General features: G+C 45.5%; 2 protein-coding genes across 4 annotated transcripts in view; one reads left to right on the top strand and one right to left on the bottom strand.

Moving 5' to 3' along the window:
* The window catches only part of LOC133278139 (C-C motif chemokine 4 homolog), a 60343-nt gene that overhangs the window by 12360 nt on the left and 23683 nt on the right, over window positions 1-24300 (top strand). The gene's annotated exons all lie outside the window — the stretch shown is intronic.
* LOC133278118 (myeloperoxidase-like) lies at window positions 5796-22620 on the bottom strand. 3 transcript variants are annotated; one of them, XM_061470597.1, is made up of 14 exons: window positions 20267-22620; window positions 19212-19289; window positions 18536-18629; window positions 17005-17180; window positions 16337-16460; window positions 13964-14093; window positions 13374-13574; window positions 12963-13278; window positions 11883-12043; window positions 11271-11523; window positions 9500-9670; window positions 8426-8663; window positions 7599-7822; window positions 5796-6288 (listed from the first exon to the last, which is right to left on the bottom strand). In XM_061470597.1, the coding sequence occupies exons 1-14, from the start codon at window positions 20271-20273 to the stop codon at window positions 6248-6250; spliced, it is 2214 nt and encodes a 737-aa protein (XP_061326581.1). In that variant the 5' UTR covers window positions 20274-22620; the 3' UTR covers window positions 5796-6247. The 3 variants fall into 3 exon arrangements, with proteins under 3 accessions (XP_061326581.1, XP_061326579.1, XP_061326580.1); XM_061470596.1 differs by having other exon boundaries at window positions 5797-6288; window positions 18536-18632; XM_061470595.1 differs by lacking the exon at window positions 20267-22620 and having other exon boundaries at window positions 19212-20225.

Raw genomic sequence — 24300 nt, 5'->3', positions numbered from 1 at the left:
TCCAGTTTGGAGCAGGACCAGCTTCAAAGCCAGGTAAGGTTTCACAGCCAACAGCGAAGGCCAGCTTCTATGAGAAAGGAAGACATGGGGTTTCCAAAGTGCTTAGTCATAACTAATTGGAACATGTCTTCTGAGTTGTTGGGAGATTTATTCCTCACAATCAGGGCTACAGTGGGTCTGTGGATCCTTAAATATCCAATATCTTCACCCTGACTTTTCATTTTGCTCTTGCTCCAACACCTGTGGCTGTTGACTGCTTAAATAAAGCTTACAAGCCCATGAGTCCCAAAATTCAACTCAGGAACTTCTTTGCTGTTTGGGGAATCATTAAAGAAGTTGAAGTCTTTTTTGCACCTCAGCAGTGTAAGTTTATTTCATTCAGTGCTTTCTACCCTCTCTGGATGAGCTCCTGCTTCAGCCAAGCTCAAAAGCAGTTTGCATTAAATACATTAAATGACCTTTACTGTCAGCCAGGTTTTTTAAGATCATACCTGCAGTCAAATGTGGCCTACCTTGTTATGAAGCATGCAGTCTGATTGCTTAATCACTGCAGACTCTAAGAACTAGAGTCTAAGGATATTGCTCAAAGTTGTGCAGGGAAATTGATTCTCTTGCAGTAGAAGCTTATAATGAAATACAAGCTGTGTTCAGCTCTCCTGAGCTTCTTGCACATGCTTGCCAAGTGGCACTGCTCACAAGTCCCTGTGTAACCATTGCAGGGAGTATTGACCCCTTTCTTTGGAGCTGCTGTGCTGATGACACAGCAGCAAAAGGTTGTGGATGAGCTCCAGGATTGGATGTTTGAGCAAGCTGAAGGGATTTGGTTTGATTTATCTGCACTTACCACGCAGCATGGCAGAGATCAGAGCCTCCTCCTCGGTAAGTTGGCTGTGGAAGCAGAGATTCCAAAGAAAAAACAGTGGAAATCAGGCATTCTTGTGACTGATGACCTTTGGGTCCCTTCTGATGATGATCTTTAAGGTTCCTTCCAACCCAAACTGTTCTATGAGTTTATGACTAAACATTGAGAAACATCTCTAGCCCATGCTTAGCTGAAATGATTCTCTCCCGAACCTGTTTGTGGTTTTTGTACAACCATAGATAAATGGGTAGGAAGTTGAGCAATGAACTCGAGCCTGGCTGGAGCTGGGGACAACATGTGGAGGCACATGGCCAGAAGAACATGGGGCATTGCACAGAGTTGAGTGTTGTCCTGGGTTCAGCTCTAACAGTTATTTTTCTCCTCCCTAGTAGCTGCTGCAGTGCTGTGTTTTTTACTTCAGCCTGAGAACAATGCTAACTAACACACTGATGGTTTTAGTTGTTGCTAACTAATGCTCACCTGCCCCAAACCAGCCAAAGGAGTATTCCATACAACAGCACGTTGTGTCCAGTATGTAAACTGGGGGCAGTCAGCCAGGAGGGCCAGATCGCTGCTCGGGTTGGGCTGGTGGTGGGCGGTTGTATTCTCTTCCCTTGTTATTTCCTTATCATTATTATTATTATTGGTGGTAGCAGTAGTAGTTTGTGTTATACCTTAGTTACCGGACTGCTCTTATCTCAACCCATGGGAGTCACATTCTTTCCATTCTCCTCCACATCCCTCTGGGAGCAGAGGGGAGGGAAGAAGGGGGAGTGAGCGAGCGGCTGCATGGTCCTGAGTTACCGGCTGGGCTTAAACCGCGACAATTGTTCAGTAACTGACCCATTTGTATTGTTGCTCAAATGGCAAACTTGATAAAGGAGTTGAGCAACAAGTTTGCAGGAGTGGAATTAGGGCCAGAAGTCCTCTATGGCTTCTCTCCAAGGACCAAGAGCCTGTGGCTGCCCCATCCCTGGCAGTGTTCAAGGCCAGGTTGGACACAGGGGCTTGGAGCAAGCTGCTCTAGTGGAAGGTGTCCCTGTCTGTGGCAGGGTTTGGAACTGGATGAGCTTTAAGGTCCCTTCCAACCCAAACCATTCCATGTCTCTATGACCTGTAGTGGTCCAGCGCAGCCACAAGACTGGAAGACCAGATCATAATACGTGAGGAAAATCTTGTCATTTCTCTGTAAAGACTGTGTCCCAGAAAGAAAAACCATGCCAGAACCACTCTCAGAGCTCTGCAAGGTGCAAAAAAGGTGTAATGGCATTGCAAGATGAGAAATAGATTGTTGATAGGACTTTTCAACTGGCTTACGGGTTTGTTATTAGGCTGATGTAAGTGCTTGGAGCTGCTGTGTCAGTGATGTCCTGGGAGATGCAATATGGCTTGCCTTGAAACTGTGATGAAAGGTGTGCCGGGTTCACAGGTTTTAAGTCCAGACAGGGTTTGCAATGCATCCAGGTGCATGATCAGGTCACAGGATTGCTCTGCTATTGCTGCAACAGAAGGCTGTGATTTTTCCATGCTTTATTTAGGAGCCATGTAGTGCAGAACCTGATCTGAACAACAAATCCTGAGTTTATAGCTTTGACTGCTGCTCAGTGGAACTGACATGTATTCCTAGTGTGAGTAGGTGTTTAGCTCCCAGGCTTTGGGTCTCAGCCCATCCCCAGGGCTACTGTACTCCTTGATGTTAGACAACCTATGAAGGTGATTACGGGAGAGGAAGATTAAAAAGTTTCCTAGTTCTCATTCTCTCTCCTTGAGTTGTTTGGTAACGGTGTCATCCAGGCACCATGTGCTGGACCTTTTTCTCTGAATTCTGTCTAAAAAGACATTCTGCTCACAGCAAAGGTGTGTGCTGCAGTTTGGAGTAACTCCAAGGAAGGAGATTACACAACCTCCTTGAGCTTTTGAGGAAAGACTGTTTGCAGTTGGATATACATTTGTGTTTGTAATAACCTCACCCTGGGAGTTTGTGGTTAGCTGACCTCTAAGCCCTCTTCCAAATTGCTGTTAAACAGACAGGACCTTCACTGCGGAAGAAAGAACCACATTCAGCTTTTCCTGTACCTTCCCACTTTTCCCACCCATAAGTTTTGCCAGGGCTGTTTCTGAAGGTGTGCATACATGGCCAAGGCTTCTGCAGTCTGGTCCTCAGGTCAGGACAGCTCACCACGTCCACTGTGGCTCTGAGCGTGCTGGTGAGCTTTGGGAAAGCCCAACTATGTGGCCAGTGTGTGCACACTGTCATGGACAGAGCAAGCCTGGAGCTTCCTGGAAGTTTGCTGTGCTCCAACAGACCTGCATTTTCAGCGCTCAGCTTCTCCTGCAGGAGCAGCTGCTGAGCTACCAGCCCCAGCTTTGAATATAAGAGGTACCTGCAGGGAGCATGCGCTGCTCTTTTGTGAAGCTCTTCTCTGCACTTCTGTTTTGCCTCCCTTGCATGGTTCTGCTGGCAGCACTCCTGGATCCCATTTCCTAGCACACATGTAAAGGAATGCAACAAAGCTAGAAAATGCCTCAGACACTCCCCAGGTCCTCAGGTGGGTGTCAGTGCAGGCAGCATCTTGTCTCTGCTGGCGAGAACAAGGGTCACTGGGTGCAAGAGCAAAAGAGCACGATGACAGCTTCCCGGTATATTCTGTTTGCAGCTTCCCAAGAGGAGCATGACACACCTTGGCCAAACAGGGAGTCCCGGGCACAATTCCTCTCATCCCAAAGTGTGTTTCTGGAAGGAGGGACTCTGCTGAGTTTGGCACACATAGATCAGAGCATGGGCAGTTTGGATATGTTTTCTTGCAGACATTTCATTCACTTTGCTGTGATCTAGACAGAACTTGAGGTCTTCCCACTGTGAAAACTTATTACATACAAATCATTGCTTTGGATGTATACGGGGAGAGATTCACCTCTTTCTATATTTACGATTTTCACAGTCTCTGCAGATGGGAAAAGCCTGATTTGGGTTTTTGGTGTGTGCATGTGGGACATGACATTACCACGTTGCTACACCACTGCTGGTGTGCGAAACAGGGCTTTACCATTCATTTCTGTCTTGTTCCTTGTTTTGCACCAGTCCCTCTGCTATATATTCTCTTTTTCTTCTATATTACATATAGAAACTACTCATGTATTTTCTTCCTCCTCTCTGATCCTCCAAACTCGCTCTCCCAGGAAAAAGCATCATCCAGATCCTGCCAGCAGTGAAGACCCTCGGCCTGGGCCCCTCTGATGTTCCCAAGCTCACCGAGCAGGTCTGTGACTCCACGATTTCAGGGGATATCAGGAATGACGAACAGGTCTTCCCATTAGCGATCCTATATTCCAGCTCCTGCTGTATGTGTAGTAGCTGTTGGGGGAAGGCATGGCAACCGCAAGAAGGTCTGGCAGCAGAGACAACCATGGATTGCAAGCCCAAGGTATCAGAGACAGGAAAAACGTCCCTAGGGGAAGGAAAGCTTTTAAATGGAGGTGGTGAAACCTTTACCATGTTCCTTCCAGAGAACTGTGCCACCTGCACGGGCAGACACATGGTGGTTAGCGGGACATTTCTTTGTAATTGTAACCCTGAGAACTTCTCTCCAGCTGGACCCAGGCAGAGCTGGACCCTTGTTATCATCACTGTGTGCTTATAATCAACATTTTGTATTCAAAACCAACAAGGTGGAGGCATTTATTCCACGTGTGTGACCATCCTGCCTGGGGAAATGGCTGTCTTGGTGTTGGAGGGCTGACACATTACCCAGGAAACACAGTCAGGACAAGGCACTGTCTCCTACCTCTTTCTGTGGTGAGGACTTGGGAGGTAGCTCTGTCACAAGAGGGGAAAACCAAGACAACTTTGGAATTAAAAATCTTACATGTGTCTGCAGGGCTCGCTGATTTCTTTGTTTTTCTTAGCCTTCCTTTTAAGCAAACCAAGATTTGTGTTCAGTGGTTGGGCAGATCTTGAAAGTGTGAGGGGAGCGTAGCTGGAGACTCAGAAACCAGAGGCAAACAAACGGCGAAATCTGTTGTTTCACGTCCTTGCCATGCCTTGACAATCCCATGATAACAACCCCATGATAACAACCAATATATTTTTCAACTCAAATACTCTCTGAGAGCTGCAGCTCCTGGTTTCTGGATCCTGCCTGGTTTTGTCCTGTCTTCTATGTGTCAGAGGATAATGATGTCTGTCCTTTCTCTATGCAGGGTCACCTTAGCCTTCCCCCGTTCCCCACGTGCTAGGGGCCCATGGAGCAGCACAGTCCCAAGCCTCATTGCCCTGTCAGGGCCCTGGCAGCCCAGCGGGTGTCCTGTAGGATCCCAGGCCACGGGTGGGCAGCACGGGGCACTGGCTGAGATGGGCATGACTTGCCAGCATACCCCCATGGCAAAGCACTGATGCTGATCCTGTAGCCATGGGATTTTACCAAGCAACTGCTTCATGAGTCCTCACCAGAGAGGCTCCTACTCCACCCACAAGCTTTACTCATGACTCTACGTTAGGCTGCCACCTTCTGTCTCCCAGTCCCTTCCTTCCTTCCCAGTTGTGCCGAGGGGAGACAGAAACTTAATATGATTTTTACGTGCTTGGTATTTTTTGACTTAATGGGGTCTTGGGAGTGATAACCCCTGCCAGATGATTAATTTTTAGCTAATGCTTGTGATTTCCATACCAGACAGCTTATGATTTGCTTTTTTGTGCTGATACGTTTAGCTGTGAATCATGTTTTGGACACTCACTTGATGTACCAGAATTGATGTCAAATGTAGATGAGTGCATACGATGTATTTTATTGCTGCCCAACACACCCAAACACACCCATCTTCACTATAGGATTTAAATGAAAGATGTCCCTAGACTTCAAGATGCAGCTGCCATTCTCCAGTGTCTTCAAAGACTGACATTTCACTGCTAATTAGAAACAGCCTAGTTTATGCTCTTGTGCAAGTCTAGAAGGAGATAAAAAAAGTTTTGCTAAAGATTATGTGAACTTGCTAATTTCTGAGCAATTATAAAGGATAATGAATTTTAATTTGAAATGCAAGCACGATAACTTCCAGATTTAACACCCATTTGGGATGAAAAGTGAAAGATTTGTCTTGTCTGTGCCTTTAGAGAGTCATAAAGCATCCAGCACCCAACCAAGCCTTGCACACCTCTAAATCTTTTTTTAGTGCCACAGACAAAATGTCATCACCCTTCCATGTGAAGACTTACATTGCTGGAAGGTGTTACAAATAAATGAGAATAAAATCACAGTACAGCAAATAGAACAGTAGACACAGTCTTGAGCTCCTCTCTGGGAAATCATGTGCCAAGGTTCAGTTGAGAGCAGTCAGCTGAGCATGACGTACAGGCAGCAGTTTCCCAAGAGCAGCTCCATGGCACCATCAGGAGTTTCCGCTGCTGGACTGATGAGCAGGGCTAGAAACTGTCAATGAAGCAGAAAAAGCTACTGAGAGGCAGAAAGTCTTCCTCGGACATAATATTTCTCCCACATTCTTATTTGACTCCACAGCTAAAACCAGTCACTGGTGAATGGGTGACTGAATACCAGCTGACCCCTTCCAGACTTGTCAAAAGGTACCTCTGGTGACCTAATATCAGACTGCCTTTGGTTGAGGGGTTTTGCAGCAATTCCTTGGTGCTTGAAAAGGTTAAACTTTTAGTAGCTGCTTTTTAACACCCTGGAATTTCACTCTCGCTGGGTTAAGCAAATGCAGTTCAGCTTCCTCCCAGCCTGGTGATAAAAGAGGCACAGGAAGCAGCTCAGCAAATTTTAGTGACCGTAAGACCAAGTTAATAATAGAAATCAGGAAACCTCTATTGTTTGGAGGGAAGGCGAGCATCATCTGGATTTGGTTCCTAAAGAAGGGGTGCAATCACCATAATTTAGTCTTTATATTAAGTCCAAATGTCTTTCTTTAACAGCATCTCTCTCAAACACAGTTAATCAAACTCAGTACAGGAACTGCATGGAGATACTTTGTGGTCTGTGTCTTGCAGAAGGACAGAGTAGGTGATCCCCAGGTATTGTGCTCAGCTATAAATGGGTTACCAAAAGGGAAAATCCAATCCAGTCCATTCTGCTTAGGTCATAGCTGTCTTCAGCAAGTCTTTGCTCTCCCTACATTATTTTCAACTAGGAGAACCCATGCCAAAGACATATCAATAGGAGGACACAGCTGGTGTCCACATCTCTCATATGAAGACACTTTTTTACTATCTTTCAGGATGTGGCATACCATAATTTCTGACTATGTGTGTTTTAAACTATGGTGTGTCAGGCCATACAGTCTAAAAACAACTCCAGATAGACCTTAAAATGCTTTAAAGGGGAGGGAAGGGCCTTGGAGCAGCTGAGTAAGAATTTGGAGCAGGTTGGCTAATTCTAATTGATTTCTTCAAGGAAACCCTTCCTGTGAAGTAAGACTGCAGTTGTCCTGGAATAAGGTGTTTAGAGAAGGACCAGTACAGACTGGATTTTCAGGGATTTCCCATCTAATTGAAGAGGAAGAGGGAGACTAGTAAGGGACGTTGAAGGCAATGGATTGCAAGTAGACTAGGCTAACAGCACCTCTGTCTCCAGTGGTGTCTGAGTGTGGCTGAATGGATGCTCAAGGACTCTGGGAGGGGGCAGAGCCACTGTGATGACCTTAATTCTTCTATTTCTTTGGGCATGGAAGAGTTTGACCTTGTAGAGCATTTATTGTTACTGGCAGACCTCAGAAAACTCCATACCTTTTGTGCTACTCTCAGGCTCATCATCATCTTTCCAGGGTGAGAGGTCGAGTTTGTCAGTCTTGTGGCAGTCAGTGAAGTTCTCAGGATAACTGTTGATCTTGAACACATCCCTGGGTATCTTTTTGATATGAGTATTGTCACAGATCACTGTTGACAGCGAGATATTTCTCAGTGCATGCAACTGCTGCAGAGTGAAAACTCCTGGGTTCTCCCACCAGAATCTGTAACAACATTTTCAGAAGCAGTTTATAGTCTTCTTGAAGGCATTTAGGGCTGGTTACTTGGCAAGACGCAATCTGACCATGGTGCTCATTGCAGGGGGGTTGGACTAGATGACCTTTAAAGGTCCTTTCAAACCCAAACTATTTTATGATTCTGTTCTGCGATTGTATGTGAGTCTTTGCTTGGATCCAACCTTCGGGCAGCAGACACCCCTTTGGAAAGAGGTGTCTCCTGAATCATCAGCTCTGGATTCTGCCACTCATCTGCCATTGCAGAGAGCCTGCCTCTCCCAGGCAGCATTACCAGGCTGCTGGGGTGCAGTGACTGAGCCTCCCCTTTTGTGCCCTGAGAGCAAATGTCACCTCAGGCAGAGACTATAGCAGATTACCCATGGCCAGGAGCTGGTGCTCCTCAGCCACATGAGTCCATAAGAATGGGCTGCAAAAGAGTCCTTCAGCAAACAGGCTAAAATCTAGGTGTGAGCCTTGCTGGGAGCACTCACTGACATCTTGGAGACAGCAGGATGAGTGTGTTGCACAAAACGTCAGCATTTGTTTTCATAGTAAGTGCCATGGGGAAGGTTTGCTCTCAGAGCTACCTACCGGTCCCCATCACGCAGGTTCCTGAACTGGGTACCAAGGATGCAGGCCAGGAGAGGTCCAACTCTGCCTTGCGGAACAGGGGGCTCTACGATTGCCCCAATCCAGAGGTCAATATTGTCCGGCGTCCCATACAAGTCCAGGAACTTTTTGGCCAGTTTGGAATTGCCCAGCACCTCAGAGAATTCATCTATGTTTTGAGGCTGGGAGAGCCCACAGAAGCGCCTCCAGGCATTGTAACCTGCAAAAGCAGGAACAGCAGAAACACCAGGACCTATGTCTCCCCATCATCCACCTAGGCTCAGAATCTAAACAGACCCTTTGGCCCATAAACAATGTCTGCTTCTTCTCATGGCATTAAAGGAGCTGGAAGACATGATTGTCTAGACAGTTACAACAAATGCCCTGTTTCCAAATGTGCAGTTTGTACACACACACTAAACTGACAATTTGGGTTTTCTTTGCATGTGCCTGTAAGTTCATTGCATCCTGTCGGTTAGAGGTACCTAGTGCTCAGTGTGAATGCACCAGCCCTTGCATTTTTGGGAGGCAAAACTTCGAGGACTGAAGTCCTAAGAAAGAACATTTGGCTGTGCTTAACCCAAGAGCACCCATTCTACAGTGCATGGGAGCAATCAGACCTGTGGGCACAAGCCACTTCTGCTCAGAGCTCCAGATTGTCTGAAGACACAAAATAATCATTGGTGGCTGAAGAACAAAGCACAGATGGTCTGCCTAGCCCACTTGAAACCTGAGCTTGGTTGCTTCTGTCTGTACCTTCTATACATGCATGTTCTCTCTTTGCAGCACACCACTGTTTCTACCCCTCCCTATTACATTATCCCAACTATCATCTTTGCTTTACAAGCCTTTTGTCCTTTTCTTAAATCCCTCAGAAAAAAACATCTCAGGGACCTTTCGCTCCCTGAGCTGAATTGTTTATCCATCCTTTTCCCTCAAATCAGGATACTGTTTCTTCTCATTGGTATAGAAAAAGCTTAGTATATTAGAATTACTATAAGCAGCAAAAGCAAAAAGAGTATTGTTCACAAAAAATGTGGACTTGTGTCTCCTTACCTGGAAGGCCATGGTCTCTTCCCCGTTGCATGTTCAGGGCTGCGAGATCCAGACCCATTATCTCTGTCTGCTCAAAAAGGTGGTTCTGGAGCTCCTCAATGAGCAGTTGATCCTGGTTCATCAGTTTTGCATGATCAGCTACCATGCCTCTTACCAGTGGGTCGATGCCACCTGCATTCATTGCAAATCAAGAGAAGTACCAAGTTGCAGTTTTGATGGTCCCATTTTACAGCTGAAATAATAGTGCTGCATTAGATATCTTCTCTACTCTGGGCTGTGTGGAGTTTACTTAACTCCGTATTTCCATTTCAACATATGGTAGTGCATATGCACATATCTGCATATGCCAGTAGGTGAGGCCCCACTTTAGTAACTAGATTCCCCACCCCTCCTCATCCCTCATCATTCCCTCCCATAGCCCTAAACTCACTTGTTGTCCGCCAGGAACTCAAAATCCCTTTCTGCAGAGCTACTCCATAGCCTGCCAGTACCCATCATGTACTGATCACAGAATCATAGAATGTTTCAGGTTAGTAGGGACCTTAAAGATCATCCAGTTCCAACCCTTGCCATGGGCAGGGACACCTTCCCCTAGAGCAGCTTGCTCCAAGCCCTGTCCAACCTGGCCTTAAACACTGCTGGGGATGGGGCATTCATGGAATGTCCAAGGTTCTGTTCAAAGTTTAGTTTTTGCAATTGATTTTGTTTATAATTAGCTATTAGTTGACAAATATTTATTAAAACATTACATGCAATGATGGAATCAATCCATGTCTGTTTGTCTTTCATAGCCCTTAAGGAGGCAGTATCAGTAAAACACAGGAAAATTGACTGCACATGTGTATTTTGGTATGTTTTCCATAATTAGTTAGATAACTCATTTTGGAAGAGACATTTGTCTTCCTTGAAAAGATTCGTGTCTGCAGATAGCAACTGTATAAAAGCAGGGTCCCACAACTCCCTTTAGAGTCCTGAAGAGAGATGGCTACCACCAGGAAACAATTGTTCTGTCTTGGCTCAGTTAAACTGGATGCTTCACTCTCTGGCAATGCTTACTAAATACATACATAATAGTTTAGACTAGAAGATGTAACAGTTTAGACTGACCTAAATTTTGACTGACATTTGGTACAGTGACTTTCATGCTTCCTGGAAGAGCATGAGCAGTTGCACCGTTTGAGTGACTGTGAGCAATGCTCACACTGCCAGGTCTTGCTGAGCTGAGAGATGTTCTGCCACCTGAGAAGGAGGTTTAATCTGTTATGTATTCTGGTTGTTTACTGACATGTTCAGATATGAATGTAATTATTGGGCAATGAACTGAGGGACACAGCACTGAAAAACTGTACAAAAGAAGCTACAAAACTATGTTCTGATGCAAAATCCTGCCCCAGTGCACCTGCTTCTGCAGGAGCTGGTGCTTGATAATGTTCAGTGTTTGGAGTATAACAGCATGTAATTTTTGGCAGGGCTCTTTTTCCTGGGTACAATGCAGAACCAGTGTTAGGTTGCGTTTGGTGACAAATCTGCAGGGCTGTCCTGCTGCCCCACGTTAGCAGATCACCCATTTGTCTGCAGCCCCCTGGGCAGACATGTCATGAGCACCTTCCAAGGTGAATGGCACTGTAAGTTGTGTGAGGCCAGTTAAATGAGTGGGAGCTAAAGCAGGTTTTGGCTTATGTGTCTGGGCTCATGTATTTTACCAGCTGACCTCCACGTGAGTGTCTGCTGCAGGGCCAGAGCAGGACTGCTGGCTGTCTCGTGTTCTTACCTTCCATTATAACTCTCCATGTAGCACAAAAGGTCAAATGAAGAGGAACACGGGAGAATGAACCCAGAGGCTGAAAACTGTCATCCAAACGGGATACAAAAGGCTGTACTGATGTATGACCGAATCGGAAAGCCAGAGAAAAAACATTTGAGACTGTAGGATCCACATTCTCATTGTAGCCACTGTACGAAGGGATCCACTTGCTGGTCTCCTCCCCAAGCAGAAGTCGGAGGTAATCTCTGTATGTTATTATCTGAAAAAGCACAAAAGGAGATCAAGTTTCCAGCAGCTACAGCACAAATGCCATCAAACTGCAGAGTATGAACATGGAGTCTGTCCAGTACCAGAGTTCATTAAGATCTTCAGAAAAAAGAGCTGTATCGATGGCATGAGTTTGGCATACTATATTAAAACTCTTCAATACAATAAATAATTGATAAATTGCTAAATAATGATAAAAAAGCTCTGGGTAACCATGCTGTCTCATATGGACTATACTTATTCACAGTTTTCAAATAACTCCACTATATTTCCAAAGCATGGTTCTTTTTCTGGAGGAAAAACCCTTCCTAAGCATGAGGATGATGAACAGCGAGCAGTGATCATCACTACCTGGTTTATGGCGATTACAATTTTTCGACTCTCTTGGTAAAGCTTTTCTCCATCCCAGTGAGGATTTAATTTCCTCAGCTCTGTAACCAGGTGATTGTGCTCTCGTAGGAAGACAGTGTGCAGTGCAGAAAGTCCCAGGTTTTCAGTTACCCGTTTGTCACCTATAAATGAAAATACGTTAGGAATTTTGTGCACTGCTTTTTATTTCAGCAGCAGATTTTTGTTTGGACAGATGAGTAACAACTGATAGCGTTACTGGCCGTATGATCATGGTTAAGCTTCCCATCAGTCACCATTCATGCCAGATATTTCTTTCCAGCACAGACAAAACATTCTCTGTTTAAGCCATGTAGCCAAAACCCTTTGAGAAGAGGCTTTGCACAATTTAAACTACATTGCACATGGTCATTAAGCACTTGTAACTGTCTCATTTTGCAAAATATCTCATATCTGCCTTCCTTTCATACCTCAAAGATAAAACCATTTATACCAGTGCTGTGTATGTATTCTTAGGATTCACTTTGCAAGTTTCTCACTTACATATTTTTTTTGTTGTGTGGCTATGATGGACTTTCCCATTCTAATAAGTTCTATGTTTTGAGTCATCAGTTTGTTTCAATTTTAGTCAAACTTCTCGACTTCTCTTCTGATGTAGGTTGGGATATTTGAAATATGAAACATTCAGAAGGTGGTACCAGAGAGACTTAACTGAAATGACCAGAGTGTTTAATGAGGTGAAAACTAAATGGTGAATTCTAGGTAAGAATGGAAAAAAGTAACTGAGGAGTTTTAAACACTGGTGCTTATTCTATTGAAAAGTTCTGCCTTTGAAAAGACATTTTAAAGGGAGGATGATTTGCTGTAACTCTTTGGGGAAATGAAAGCAAAATAATTTTCATGTTTAATTAAACAGTTATTGCTCAATTATTATTATTTTTTAATTTGGGGCGTCGCCTTTCACTTTACACAATCATGTCTTGCAGTGCCTCATACAAATACAAAGTGGCATCAGACACCTGACTGTCATGATCCTGTTTGACTTTTTGGACCACTGAAAACTACTCCACAGACGCACCTTACCTGCTTTAAAACAGGGGATGTTCATACTCTCATTGGTGAGAACACAAACACTTTGTGTTTTATTCTCAAAGGGCAGAAATTCCAGCCCTGCATCAGTAAAATTCTGGTTCACAGCCAACAAACCGTGCTGGTTGGTCTGATTTCTGATGCTCTTTGCCACAGAGTCCTCGCTGCCATACACTGTGCTGGCATCGATGAACGAACTGACAGCGTTGATCTGCTCACGAGTAAACGTCCTGGGGTTGCACACGGATGCTGACTGAACGAACGGCATGCAGGAGTGTGAGCTTGGCATTCGGGGGTCATCGGGGGGAAACTAGAGCAAACAAACATAAGTGATGTCTCAGAAAGTCATGAGGTTTTGTTTTTACTGTCTTAGGATAGCGTGGGATGGAACGAAAGTCAGGGTACCTTAATCGGGAAGCAAGGAGACTTGAAGGTACAGTCAGTCTCACAGTGAAGCTCTGGGCTCACTCCTGCACCACTGGAAGGGGCTAAGTCTATGTCATGGTTCACCCACTGGCCCCAGTGCATGAAGACAAGAGAGAGCTCTTGATCCTGAGTGATGTTCTCGTTGGCTGTGTGAGCAATAACGTTTGACACTTTTCGAACCTGCAGAAAATCAAAATGAACCCATGTGACTGCCCCAGTGCCACGCGTTCTGGGCGCTGGCTCCCAGTGGGTGAGCGATGGGCACCCACGGCCGTGGTGCCAGGGATTCCTGCTGCTCTGTGCGCCCCAGCCCGCGGCAGGCACGGCCCCGGTGCTGTCCCCCACTTGTCCCGGCGGCTGGGCCCTGCCACCCCTCCGTGGTGCGATGTCAAATCGTGCGCTGGTGGCACCGCTTCCTGCTGCGGGCTGCGCAAAAACCTAAACCTTGAGCAGAACCTTGAACATTCCATGAATGAGGTCAGAGGAGAGGACCAAGACCTTGCCACTGTTTCATTTCTGATAGATGCAGTGTCCGCTACTGTTACCTGGACAAGAATAACAGCTCTCACCAGTGGGAGTGGAAATCCGTTATAGAGCTTTCCTTCACTTGCTCCTCTGGGAACAGACACTCCATCCTCATACACGGCTGGGAGCCAGCGAGCAAACGCGCGGTTCGAGGACCCCAGATGAGAATGCTTTCTGCAGCATCACAAGAGGAAAAGCAAATGCCAGTAATGAACAGGCTTGTTACTTGTAGAGACTAACATTTCGCAGCACTTTAATCCATGTTTGATTACTCTGGCAACAGGGAATTTTGGACATTAAGAAAAGTTTTCCCATGTCATTGTGTTAATTTTATTTGGCATTTATATCTCCGTCTCCACTGCTGCTCCACACAGAATCAAGGCCATCGCCAGTGATCAGGGTGGCCATGCTTTTGCCCAGCTGGGAAGTTATTGATGAAGATCCTTCACCTGCGGGGACTTGTGCCACAGCTGCCCTTCAGGAAGTTTTTCCCCACATCCAACATAGAACCTCTCAAACTGCAATCTGCATCTGTGGCCACTTTTCTATTGTCTCACACTGCTCGGAAGTATTTGAATCAGTAAACTCAGCCACACTTGTTCAGAAGAACACTAATGCTCATTGATCTGAGGCCCTAAGGACACAGAAACACAGGTTATTTGGAGGAAACCAGTTACTGAATATCAGCTGGTGTTTTAAGCTCTTAAATCCACAAAATCTTGTAATACCTGCCTATACTGAAAAAAGGAGTGGAATACCCAGAATTTACAGCAGTGTGCTGGGAAATCAGAGCATGCCCTAGAACAACTGCCACACCACAGCTGAAGCAATTCCCTTAATTAAGGACCCAGTTCCACCATGGCTCTTGTTTGGGTTGCTGTTACTGTCCCTGCAGGCAGAGTTTTGCAAGATACTTGAGCACTGTCTCATGGTGTGTGTCTCAAGCTGAGCAAGATCTTGGAAAAATGTTAACATAGCACGGAGTCCCCCTGCAGCCCACTAGATTAACAAGGCCAAGGACAACCCCCTATCCTGAGCCTAAAATTCAGCGTGGGGAGGTTTAGACTAGATATTAGGAACAATTTCTTCCCTAGAGGGTGCTCAGGCAGTGCTGGATTCACCATCCCTGGAGGTGTTCACAAACCATGTAGATGAGGCCTTAGTGACACGGTTTAGTGGTGAACTTGGCAGTGCTGGGGGATGGTTGGACTTGATCATCTGAAAGGTCCTTTCCAACCTGGATGATTCCATGAATCTATGGACACTGGTATCCTTGGGGAGCTGAAGGCCCTGGGGTCTGTGGGTGAACATGCAGACAGACTGTAACACTAGTACCATGACTGTAAGATCCCTGCTAGTGTGATGCAGAGTTGGCCTGTGTCCTCACATCTAGCACATCTGTTTCACATCAGGTGCACATCAGATGCAAGTCCCGCAGACTGGGTGGCTGGAGTTAGCATACCAGGCAGCAAATCTGTGACAGGACAGCAAACCTTGACTTCCCACTATTAAACTGGAAATTTTGCCATCTTCTGGTTAAAAAAATAAAGTTAACATGGAAATAGATGTATGATCCCAAGTTTGGACCGGGGGGAGGCTATGTGCAAAAAGCTGAAGAACTCATTTATTCGGACTAAGGATACGTAATACACGAAGCTAGAAGAGGCAAGAATTTAAGTCTTATTTACTTCCCCTCCACAACAGTGGCCACACAGACATACTGATAGAAGAATATTTTCATATGAACCACCCTGGAGAAATTAGTATTATGCTACAGAAGAGTGGATGGGTGATTTCCTGGAGCCTCACTCTGAGCAAGAGGCTGGCTGTCATAGCTCCAAAATCTGCTTTTCTCAACTTTTCACCTCCCCCTGCCCCAGGAAGTCACTTCCTTCACCCAAAGAAGTACATGGAGGACAACGGGCTCAAATCTGAAATTTTCAAGAAATTCCATCTTTTTATTCTGCCAGCCATAAGTAGAAATTAAGTATCTGGGGGCCTATAAGAATGCTGGAGAGGAACTCCTCATCAGGGACTGTAGCAGTAGGACAAGGGGTGATGGGTTCAAACTAAAACAGTGGAAGTTCAGGTTAAAGGAAGAAGTTCTTTACTGTGAGGGTGGTGAGGCACTGGAACAGGGTGCCCAAAGAAGTGGTAAATGCTCCATCCCTGGCAGTGTTCAAGGCCAGGTTGGACAGAGCCTTGGGTGACATGGTCTAGGGTGAGGTGTCCCTGTCTCTTAAGGTCCTTTCCAGCCCTAACTATTCTGTGATTCTATGATCCGTTATAGGCACCACTAAAATGAGCATTTCACTACTATTGGCCTGTTGAAAGGTACTTTCACAAATGACCTTAAGCCGCATATCCTGGGCCAAAGTACAGACTCAAGACTCCCTTTGCCCACACGCAAATCCTACCTGTTGTTGCACTCCCCAGTGATGGTCCGGTAAACATCATTTTTTGGGCATTTAATGGAACGAATCTGATAGTCACAGCCAGTTTCTTTGGAAATCACTTCCTTCTGTTTTCTGTCTAGTAGGTCTGCAAGAGAAACCATGCAAAATAACACCTGCTCTCACTTTTATTTTAGATTCTTGGTATTCTAGGTCAACATTTGGGTGTACTGAATCAGGGCTGTGGATATATATCAGCTGGATTTGAATTGTTAATTTGGTGCTTAAACCCTTGATTGAATCAGCTCTCAACTGGTGGGTTAGGGAAAATGGGTTGGCATGCAACAACTTCCCACCGGAATATGGGGACCGTATCACCACCAGCAATGTTTTACCCTAGACTGGGAACAAAATTATGAGCACACAGGGTGGATAAAGGGCTACTGTTTTCAGCGGCCAGAGTTTCCTGGTACTCAGCATGCCCCAGGTTTATCATGCTTATTATTAGGCTGGTTTTATCATCAAAGGTATGAGACAGGCACTGCTAAAGATGGTGAATAAAACAGGTGGTTGGTCTTCTCCCAGGGCTGTTGTGCCCCTGAGCCAGGGCAGAGCTTCTGTTTGATATTCCTGATTTGGCAGATTTTCAGCTCTTAGTTGTTTCTAAGACATTCAGGTCTAAACCACATTACCTGTAATATTGAATCCCAGTTTCCCAGAGAGATGCAGCTTTATTTTGAGGAGTTTCAAAGTGGTTTCCAAGTAATCAGCAGCACGGACTGCAGATCTGGTTCTTCCTACTGGGTCCTTTAAATGCTTCAGGAAATCCATTGGGTTGGCAACCTTTTCCTCTAGTTTTCTCTTTAAGCTGGACGTAAAAGAGTCCCATGAAAAACCTTATCTGAAATCAGACCTCCTCTGTCAGGCTAGGGTGGGCGTACTTAGATGTGACAGCACTGCTGGGTACCAGGCAGGTCCTGCTCACCCAGGACAAGCTGGTTGCTCATCAGCTTTGCACATCGTCTCAGACACATTCTGGCAAATGAATCATTGTGATCATCTACTCTAAGTTTGGATTACATCCTTGTCACAGTAAATTTTGTTATATCATGTGAAAAGCTAGATCAGTGGAAAACTGAGTTATTCAGTGACTGGATAAAATTTTACATTTACTACGTCACAATATATAGTCTGTGAAAAGAGAGATAACCTCAGTCCTGTTTCATCCCTTCCCTATCCCATGGGCCTTTCTTGCAGTGTGAAAAACCTTCCCTAGGATGGGTGGAAAGAGGCTGCTCCCCAGAGGCTTGGGACCAGCCTTTGGTACAATATACAAGGGGATACCTGGGGTTTGACTTCCACTGAGATGTATTTGTGACAGGGTACTGATCTGCACAACTATGGCCCTTCCAGAGAGGGGCAGAACTTCAGCAGTCAGAAGAAGACTCAGCCCATACCACTGCGAACTACTGAGAGGCATCTGTGACAGTGTAGGTGAGGAGGTGTGGGTAGCTGCGGGTGATGAAATGTGGCCCTGGGACTGAGATGGGACACCAGAATCCAGCCAAACTGGGCAAAAGGACTTCTCCAGCTATTACAGGGAGAGCCAGAAAAAAAAGGTGTCTCCATAATAAATCATGGAATATTTGGGGGATCTTAAAGCTCATCCAGTTCCAATGCCCTGCCATGCACAAGGACACCTTCCACTAGAGCAGGCTGCTCCAAGCCATGTAAGAGGCATTTATGATCTTAAGGTCCTATCCAAACCTAACCATTCTATGGGGCAGCCACAGCTTCCCTGGGCACCCTGTGCCAGCGCCTCAGCACCCTCACAGGGAAGAGCTTCTGCCTAAGAGCTCATCTCAGTCTCCCCTCTGGCAGCTTAAAGCCATTCCCCTTGGCCTGTCCCTACATCCCTTGTCCCAAGCCCCTCTCCAGCTTTCCTGCAGCCCCTTTAGGCACTGGAGCTGCTCTCAGGTCTCCCCTTGAGGAGCCTTCTCTTGTCCAGGCTGACCCAGCCCAGCTCTCTCAGCCTGGCTCCAGAACAGAGCTGCTCCAGCCCTCGCAGCATCTCCATGGCCTCCTCTCGACTTGCTCTGACAGCTCCACATCCCGCTTGAGTTGGGGACCCTCACCATAATACATTGGATAACAGAAGACACAAGCATATATTTTCTCTTATTTCCTTATAATGTTGGGGCCCTCATGCAAAAAAGAACTCACCTCTTCCGGGCATGTAAATACGCTGCGTCTACCAGCTGCCTGGCTTCACTAATGCTGCTCAGAAGAGATGAGTCTGACAGCACCTCGGAGTCCTCTTCTTGCAAAAAAGAAAAAAAAAAAAATAGAAGAAATTGAGGATACTTTTTTATTCACACCAGGAGCTACAGGTACCACCCCACCACTGGGTGCTGAGGTGCAATGACTCCATTTACATGCAGTTCCCACTGGACACCTTTATTAATGCTTCTTTTACTCATCTGTTTCATCTCATTCTGAGTTCCTGAAATTCACAGGACAAGAAGTGACCATAAGGCGGTAGTTCATCCATTTCACAGAATTGGCACTGATGGCTTTGTGAGGCTTTTAGGAAGTCATTTTTCACCCTTCATTTTGGTGCTATTCTTTTCTGTGTGTAGGGAAATGCATAGAAGACAAATATAGGACCTCTGACCCAGTTTCCCTGCCATAAAATGATGATCATGTGCTTGGAAGACCTGTTGGTTAAATAAGCAATTTCCTTAGACAAGTTTCTTAGGTATTGACTTCATCGATAGTGCACCAGTCTATAGGATATTTCAGATTTATATTGGAGTTGTATCTAACTAGGAACTCAGACTGAGTTTTGACTCACACCCTTCCAAGCACAATAGCATTCAAGGGAGAAACAGAAACTTACTATTTAATGAGCAATCCGTTGCCCCGACTAAGCAGAGTGTGATGATGGATCCTAAGAGAGTAATTCTTGGGTCTAAGCCTAGAGAGAAATGCAACATAAATCTTCTGAATGCACAGGGCTTCACTGAGATATCAAAAGAGATTGTCAGGTTTGTTTTGGATATTTCTTTCAGGATCCAGGAATAAACCACATCACCCCTCTGACCAGGTCTGTAAGTGGGACTCTGGCTGGCCAGGGCTGTAGTTGTGGATGCTGGCAGGACACAGGGACATCGCTGTGCTGTGGGACATTTGGTAAACTGGGCTGAGTAACTGCCAAGGAAGAGGCAGCCAAGTACAACACAGGCTTCAGTGATGGAGACTATTGGGAAGGTGCATTGGAAGAGGGCAGTGTCCTGGTGGTGTTTCTCAGGAGAAGAGACCCCAGACATCCTTCTGTGCCTTCTCTGTCTTGTTACTGAGCAAAACAAGCTGATTTGTCTAGCACCAGTCCTTCAGCCTTTGACTAACTCTATTAGTCTTCTTGATGCTCCCTGAAATTTGTCTGTTCCTTATTCACATCAGTGCTAGAAATGTGTGTCATCTGTTCACACCAGTGTTCTATACAATGACATAGTGCCTTCCCTGAGAGTAAATCTTCAGCCTAAAATTAGAATTAGGTATATTTTAAGTAATTTAGTCTATGTTTTAACCATTCAGGACAGGAAAGACATACGAAATTTGGAAGGACTAACAAAATTCTCAATGTGGGGCAGGTTATCTTTCATTTACAATCTGTGGAAATTCTTCAATCAAATTCACAGGGATTGAAGGATGCTTCTCCCTTGCAATTCTATACTGCAAGGTATTGCGCCATGAGGCAGAAAAGTTGCTTTTTCTTGCTTCTCAGAATGAATGTATTTCATATATGGGGAGGGAAGTTAGTATGAAGGACCACCAGCTCCTAACACTGTACTGTGCCCTCATCTCCGTGGGCTTCACCATGGAATGCACCAACACCTGCACCAGAAATACCAGATCAAATACATATATAAAATGAAAAAGTACTGATCTTACCTGCCATCTCTGCAGAGCTGGAAGGGCTGGGGAACAAGCCAGTCCTTTATAGGACCAGGGCAAAAATTAGCCTGATCTGACCTGGGTGGAGCCAAGAAGGGAGAAACCATGACCAGATTGAGCCAAGAGGAAATATCTGCAGGAAAGATTTGCTTTCCTGGATTAAACATAAAGGTGCACAATTCTCCATTCCTTCTGAGTAAATGTTGACTTAATTTGACAAATCAAGAAAAAAGGAAAAAGAAAAAAGGCACATATTTCTTTTCTGCAAGTCAAAGAGGTCATCTTAATTTCATGATTGTGAAAGATGATGGTGGAATTTGGCTTCTTTTTCCCCATTGGTTGATGTCTCTGATGGTTTGGGAAGCCAGAAACCGGTCATTTTGCCAACATGTATTTGTGGAGTATACCAAGGTCCAAATACAGCATGTCTAAATAGTGGATCCAGGAGAACCAAAGTTGTGTTTAATTTAAAACTGCTTAGTGAGATGGTTTGTGTAGTTAAAAAATAGTCAGATCATCAGTGAAATGCATTTTAATCAAATGCTGATCATTCTGGAATGGAAAGACTGGACAAAGAACAAGACAGCTGCGCAGAGCAAGCTCTAGCCGTCTCCAGTAAAATTCAATGCATAGTAATATGGACAATCACAAAGTTATACCTGTGCAAATAAGAACGGGTCTGAAGTGCAAAGTGGGAGATTACATCCTGAAATGTCTAGAAAGGAACAATGCGTTGGCCCAGTCAAGCCCTTCAGCATGGATTCCCGCAGTTATACAGCAGGGAAAAGAGCTGCACTTCAATGGACAGATGGGAAGGTAGTGGAAATAATTCAGTTCTTAGAACATCAGTCAGGCTGATCACAAAAGACAATGCTGAATTCTTACTGGCAACCAGCCATGTAAATCTCACAGAATTAGGCAGCCAATCCTTCCTACTGTTTAAATATTTTCACAGTTTTTATTAAGCCAAAATAAATAAAAAGAAAATAAGAGAAAGCAAACTGCTAACAAACATGTCTGGTTTTCAATTTTATCACCAAAAAAAAAAAAAAAGAAAAAAACCTGAACATTTGTGAAGGTCACATTTTCAGAAGCTGAAAATACAATGCCAATATTTCTCCCTGCAGGAGAAATTCCAACCCCAATGCAGAAGCTGAGCCTAGTATCAGAGGGGCTCTGCTCACCCTGGCAAGTGCCCAACCTTGTCCATCCAGGTTTCTGCCTACAAAATGTACCTAAGCTGAAGTCCAGGTAACTGAAGCGTGGTTTTGCTATTTCTTTTGTCTTTGTGACACATCACTGCAATTGCTTTAGTGTCTCAGTGACAGCCTGGTAATCCCCGTTTGCCCTTGGTACAGGTACGGCACCTACCCTTGAGGGGTTGTGCTGCCACTTACAGGTGGCCCAATGCTGCTCCCAAGAGTGGAGTCAGCGGCCATGCAGACTTTGCATTAACATTAAATGTATCCTACCAGTTGCTTGTGTCTGGGTATAAGTGCGGCACGCAGGGCTTGCACGTGTGCACAGGCAGGCTGTCTTACATCACCTCTAGCTAGGGTTTATGGTATCCTTGTGCAATCTTTGGAGCTTCAAGAGAAACCGGGTATCCTGCCCACCAAGGCTGATGTTCATTCAACAAAGTGTACATGATAGCTGCCAACCAAGCAGCAGATTCCTCCATCAGATCTCCTCTTTGTCTTGAGTGTTTAGAAGCTGCGTATTTCTTCTCCTTCAGGCTCTTGGTATTACTAACATTACTTCTTGGTATTACTGTTCAGGCTGCAGATCTTCACACACGTAAACTCTAGTGTACCTGTAACAACGCATAGATTATTATGCTCCTTATCTCCCGTCCTAATGGCAAAAAGCAGCATTCCCTGTTTGACAGAGCTTTGATTTTCCCGCAAGCTTCTTCAGCATTCATTTTCATGACACAGATACATTGGTGCTAGTAAAATACAGGTGTGAACCACAATATCTCAAGGCTAACAGTGATTAAGGACTTATTTTAGGTACAACTTCAAATATACAAAGTTCCTTCCTGGCATATTTTTCCTATGTGTAAAAATGTGGATTATTTACATAATCCTGAGAGGCAACAGCCTGTGCAAGCCAAGCCTGTCCTTACCAGGGGCACAGTGGCATGAAAGAACCACTGCAGGTTTACAGAACAGTGTGTCTTCTGCTCCAACAGATGCAGGGCAGAGCTTGTAAAGGGATGGAGTGAGCAGGATAAAACAGGAAAAAAAGTAAGAAATAATAGTTTAGAAGTACAGACATTGTAGGGGCAGTAGAAGAGCAAAAATTCCCAGCAGCTCAGGGATGATATTTAATAAAACCAGTTCTTCCAACTTGAAGTCTAACTATCTCTTTATGAAGAAGGCCATCTTGTTCTGTGCTCAAGGCCAAATACAGCCTTTGGACAGAAGAGAAGTTTCAGAAGATGATGCCCAGGGGAAAGCTGGTGATGTGAACACTCTGCACAGCTCCTAGTCCAGCTTTCTGGAATAGCACTTACAGACTCAAAGGTACATCCAGGGTCTGGAAACACGCTTGCTACTGGTATCTGCAGAATACATGAGGGGCCAATGCCAGAGCAGCAATGTGGGTTGACAGCACATGAAAAACTGAGAAGTTCTGGGCTAAGAGATTATTTCCTCTTTACTTCATCATTCTGTAGCTCTCACACCTGCTGTATCTCTGCCACCCACTGAATCTCTTCCACATAGGGCACTTCCCTTCTGCCCATGGTTCAACCAGTCCACCCCTATCAGCCAGCACCTCTGGAGGAGGGGAACTGGCTCACCAGGAGAGTCTAGCTCTCCAGCCAGGGACTCGTGAAGTTTGCTGAGAACAAGCCCTCTATTCCACACCTGGAGCTGATACCCATCTTGCAGTAGCTGCGCATGTGCTTGAGGGCCCTATGACCACGGCATGGTTAGCTCACTCCTAACTTCTCTCAGTGGGACAGTGTTTGTGTGGGAGTGACAGCAACAGCAAGGGATGCTAGGGAGATGGCAACACAGGGCTTTCTAGCTTCACACTAGGAGTTTCTCCAGTTGCATGATGCCAAGGAGTGAGATTATTACCTGTCTTTGAAGTCCTTTAAAAGCTCACCGCTCATCGACACCCAAGGCTATGAAGCCTTCTTAGCGCAGCCCTCCTTCAGCCATGGAGAGTACCTCATAGCCCACCATGGAGAAATAAGTGAGCCCAACAGACTGGGCAGTGCCATCAGTGAGTACAGACTGCTTCATGCCTTTGCCCAGAAAAGACACCCATGAGTGACCATCTATGGAACTCCTGCTGCTTGCAGCACTCTTGGCAGTCCCTATCGTCACTGGGACTATGCCAGCTCAAAATGACTCAGCAGGGCAGAGCGTTCAGACATAACTCTGTCCCAAACAGTAGGTATAGTTCCCAGGGCAGGAAAGCTGTGGAAGGTCTTTGGCTTTCTAGCACAGTGGTAGTACTAGAAAGGCTAAAACCTCAGCTTGGAAGGCTAAAACATGACTCTTGTCCTGATCAGCACCTAGCATACCTCTTCCTTATAGATAACTCTCACTATTCCCCTTCCCACAGAGCAAACACCATCTCCTCTCCATGAATCTAAATATCTCCAAAATTTTCAGCTCTTCCTCATGAACCAAACATCTTCCTGACCCATCTTTTAATAAAACCCTTCTTCCATCCCTTCCACTTTTCTTTCAGACTGTGACCCCATGCTCAGGCTGGAGAGTGGGAGATGGCTCCTCTGGAGATAGGGTTGGCAGGTCTAGAAGGAGACCTCAGCTGCCACTGAGGGTCGGGGCCTGGCACCATCTGCAGCCCCTCCTGAGCAGCAGGTGCATTGGGTCCTCCCTTTGCAAAGCCTCCCGGAACCCAACTCCAGTGGGGGGCAACAGCAACAGGCAGCCCATGGGCACTTCCAAGCCACTGGCTCCAGGATGAAAGCAGCAGTGCAGAGGTTCCGCTCAGACCACACTATGCTGCAGGAATCCTGCTGCAAGGAAGGGCTGGCAGCCGGCCCT

The sequence above is a fragment of the Pezoporus flaviventris genome, unplaced genomic scaffold (assembly GCF_033815535.1).
Source record: "Pezoporus flaviventris isolate CSIRO_AGI_PZ_B2104156 unplaced genomic scaffold, CSIRO_AGI_Pfla_v1 ptg000063l, whole genome shotgun sequence".
Taxonomy (NCBI): domain Eukaryota; kingdom Metazoa; phylum Chordata; class Aves; order Psittaciformes; family Psittacidae; genus Pezoporus; species Pezoporus flaviventris.
This window is presented reverse-complemented; position numbering and strand designations above follow the sequence as displayed.